Source organism: Sinocyclocheilus rhinocerous, unplaced genomic scaffold (assembly GCF_001515625.1).
Source record: "Sinocyclocheilus rhinocerous isolate Xijiao unplaced genomic scaffold, SAMN03320098_v1.1 scaffold818, whole genome shotgun sequence".
Lineage (NCBI taxonomy): Eukaryota > Metazoa > Chordata > Actinopteri > Cypriniformes > Cyprinidae > Sinocyclocheilus > Sinocyclocheilus rhinocerous.
Window position 1 is genome coordinate 1,382,702 of NW_015664989.1, and position 3,910 is coordinate 1,386,611.

At 35.7% G+C, this 3,910-nt stretch overlaps 1 protein-coding gene across 3 annotated transcripts in view; it reads left to right on the forward strand.

The window, feature by feature from the left end:
- The first annotated feature begins 573 nt into the window (after positions 1 to 573).
- LOC107730592 (sodium-driven chloride bicarbonate exchanger-like) overlaps positions 574 to 3,910 on the forward strand; it is a 63,089-nt gene continuing 59,752 nt past the window's right edge. For 2 of the 3 annotated variants that reach the window (XM_016541451.1, XM_016541454.1), the window contains exon 1: positions 574 to 747. In XM_016541451.1, the coding sequence (XP_016396937.1) occupies positions 700 to 747 (48 nt within the window). In that variant the 5' untranslated portion in view covers positions 574 to 699. Of the gene's footprint in view, positions 748 to 1,054; positions 1,079 to 3,910 lie in introns of those variants that run through there. The other variant, XM_016541452.1, reaches the window with a different exon arrangement.

Here is a 3,910-nt window from a genome sequence, read left to right on the forward strand (position 1 = left end):
TGTTTTTTTGTGAATATTGCATGTAAAACTTTTCTCAGAACAAGGGTAACCATCTATAGTCATCTCAATAAAATAAAAATGCACATTTGATTATTTACACTAGGATGCAATCCAAATATGCTAATGAAAATTAACATTTGCTCGCCCACAATCTTCCAAACTTCTGTCTTTCTTTCCTTTGTGAAACGCAAAAACTTTCTGAAACTTTCATATGGACAAAAACGCTTCTTTTGTTCCACAGAGGAAAAATAAGCAAGGAGGGGGAGTAAATTAAGACGAAATTTGTAGTTTTGGGTGAACTATCCCTTTAAGACAGTTTTGAACTATTAAATTTAGCAATTGTGAAATTGGACTTTTGACTCAAAATAGTTACTAAGATGCAGACAACCGTGACCATTAGTTCTGCACGGTCTCCTGTACTTCTCCTAGTTATTTGTACAAAATGCATCTGTAATCTCTCTTGTAAGGCCCACTCCTGACAAATTTCGAGGCACTATAACATAATGCCCCCTCCCCTGTGGAGTTTAAGTGCTACTACCCACTGCTGCGTCACACAGCAGCTACATGCGCCCTTATGAGTGAGCACTGTAACAATATCACTGCACTAAATATGTGAGCAGAGCACATCATCTGCGCTGATCGGCGACGCTGCACGCAGTACGCACTACACGCACTGGAGCTGATCTACAGGTACAGAAGATGGACGTGAAGGACCAAGGCGCACAAATGGAGCCTCTGCTGTCCGCGGTAAGACGCTCTGTGATCAGTCGTGTTAACACTGTCCGATCATTTTGTTAACTTAAATATATGCAAAATATTATTTCTTTATTCTTTCTTTTGGGGTGGAAGGAGGGTCACATTTACTAAACCATCTTTAACCGGCACATTTCCTATGCTTTCTCAATATAAATGTGATACTGCAGTAATCCAGGATCTAATGATTCTCTCAGAGAGCAGGTTTAACAGCTGTCAGCGTCATTTTCATTTACAAGTCGGGTGAGACTTACTGTGACTGTAGATTATCTGTGACCCCGGAGCAATAGATCAGGGCGCACAAATGGAGCCTCTGCTGCCCGCGGTAAGACGCTCTGTGATCAGTCGTGTTAACACTGTCCGATCGGGGATCGTATGATCTGATTGAATGACTTGCGCTCGTGCGTGTTTTGCGCCTCCGCGGTTCGAAGGCGACACGCATGTTACAGTTGCATTCTGCTGCAGTGCATGCTGCAGGTCAGGACGCGTTTTACCAACGCGTTCACAGGTTCATCGTAGATTATCTTAACGTGAAATGTCTGTATTTACATGCAAGATGCATTAAACGTCATTAAACGACACCTTGATGAGAAAGTTGATTCGTATCATGAGTGAACTTAAGCAAACTCAGATGAGAGGAAAAATCAGCAGAAAGAAGAGATTACATTATGCGTAAAGAAAATGAAGCCTAATTGAAGATTGCATTGCATTTTTCATGACAATTAAGCATACATTTCATGCAAAATTCGCATTGTGAAGAAGTATGATATATTATTCAAATTTGAAAGTATTTGTACTGTACATCATGAAAATATTTGATGGGCTGTCTTTAATTTGTTAATTTTAAAAATTAAATTGCACATACTGCAATACAATGACTGATTGTAATTCAGTTACTTTCTACTGTAATACAGTAGAAAAAATACTGTATTACAGTAATGAGAAGCTATTCAGTTGTCATGAAAATAATGTAACTTGATTAATTGTAAAATAACAATAATTATAATTATAATTATGTAATTATTATACATTTGAATGGGCCTCATAAATAGGATTATGACATTTTTTTCTTGCATTGTGACATTTTCATGTCAGTTAAGCACATTTACCTCTCAAATGTTCATTATCGTAATGAGTACAGATATTTTACTATTATTTTTATAATTGCTATTAATATTCACATATGATTTTTAATTTCTATATTTGGTATATGAGATTTACTGTGACTGTAGATTATCTGTGACCCCGGAGCAATAGATCAGGCAGTGAGGTCTCACATGATATAGGGTTTTAATGACCAGTTACATATAAAATCAGTGGATTCTATGAGCTCAACAGCCCGAGGCCAATAAAGGCATTTAACAGATGCTATGCAACTGTTTTTGCTTCAGATTTTACATTTTGCATCAAAAATGTTCTCAAGATCAAACATTCATATTTATATTCATTAAGATAGGGTTAAGACCCACCAGTTGAGGACCACTGATCTAAAGTGGCTTTCATTTGATTGTGAGATCACTGCTTATCAGATTTATGGGGAATAGTTAAATGTAGAACATCAAAACAACATTCCTCTCCAGTGCCTGGATCAATAAACCCTGTGAGCTTCATATGAACAGTCCAGATCTTTGGCCAGAAAGCTGCTGCTGAATCTCCTGCTAGCTGGAGCATCTCAGACAGGCCTAGTTTTATCAGGCTAGAGCTCATTTGCACTTGTCCAGCTGCAGTGGACTCTGTTTTTATTTTTGACGTGACAAATGGCGGTCCAAGCCTGGCTGTGCTTCATTTCTGAGAGGAGTTTGTGACTGAGTGAGATGAATAAGTTTCTGAATATATATTTCAGCAAGTATGCTATACATCATTTAGTGATGAAAGGGCTTAAATCACATCAGAATCAGATCATTAACTTTATGGGGTTAAACTTATAACATATTATTTATTATATTATTTAGCATATTTGATATGCACATTTCTGAGACCTCAAATTTATCCCAAAGATCAAAAGTTTGCTGAAAGTTTATGTCGTCTGACTGATAGACTTTTTTTTAGCACATAAATGTCCTTTTCGTATAATTGTACAAGCCTCCAACTTCAGTTGGCGGTTCACGTGTCTTTTAGCTGTGAGATCTTTACTGATTTTTTATAAAGTAAATGCAAGAATAACTATTGTCAGTATATTTCAAGATGAACACTTACTGGACTGAAGCAGCTTAGCTTTACTTGATTATCCAGACATCTTTTTGGGGGAAAATCCTGTTCAAATGTGAGCATCAAATATGATCTTTAGGCTTTTGAGGAACGTTTATTTGTTCATCTCTCAATCGTCATTGTATTGCATTGCATTATATGTTTTGATCATAAAACAAAGCATTTAAATATCATCTTACTAAGACATATTATTGGAGATATGACGACTGATATTTATATAATTTTATGTAAGCATCTGCTGTACTGTTATAAAGATGTCATTGATTTACATTACAAGCATCAGAATTTCATCTTAATTTTTGGCCATATAAATATCAGCATCTGCAGCATATTTTTGCTCAGTTTGGGCCTCTGAATAAAACTGAGGTGTTCTTCCTTTATATTCTCACTGTATCATACTATATGAGCCGTAAAAGCAATCAATTATGATACTCAACAAAAAATACATATGCAAACTTTTTTTGTCTAAAGTTTCGATAAACTGTTCCATTTAAAAACAAATTAGATTTTTCTGACTATTATTTCTTATGTCAGGCTTTACAGGGTTAATGTTAGTATACTGTGATATATTGCTAAAGATTTAGAGTAAGACTTATGATCTTAAGATATTAGAGAGACGTAAAAAAAAAAAAACAGCATTGGATTCAAAGTCCCTTTAGACCAAACCCATTGACCCGGAGTGTGTTTGTGTGTGTTGGAGACATAGGCGGAGGGTGAACCAACTCCAGGGTAAGGCTAAAAGCAGCCAAATGTATTAAACATCATAAACCCTTCTTTTTAAGCAAGAACCAGACATGGGTGTCATGTAGGCTAAAAAAATGTTTAATGGGACTGAATTTGTATTTAACATGATTACAATTTAATAAAAACTTTAGAAATTGATAATTATATAAAGTTTCCTTTCCACGGTTATTCAAACAGCGAATAAATTATATATAGAAAGTGACAT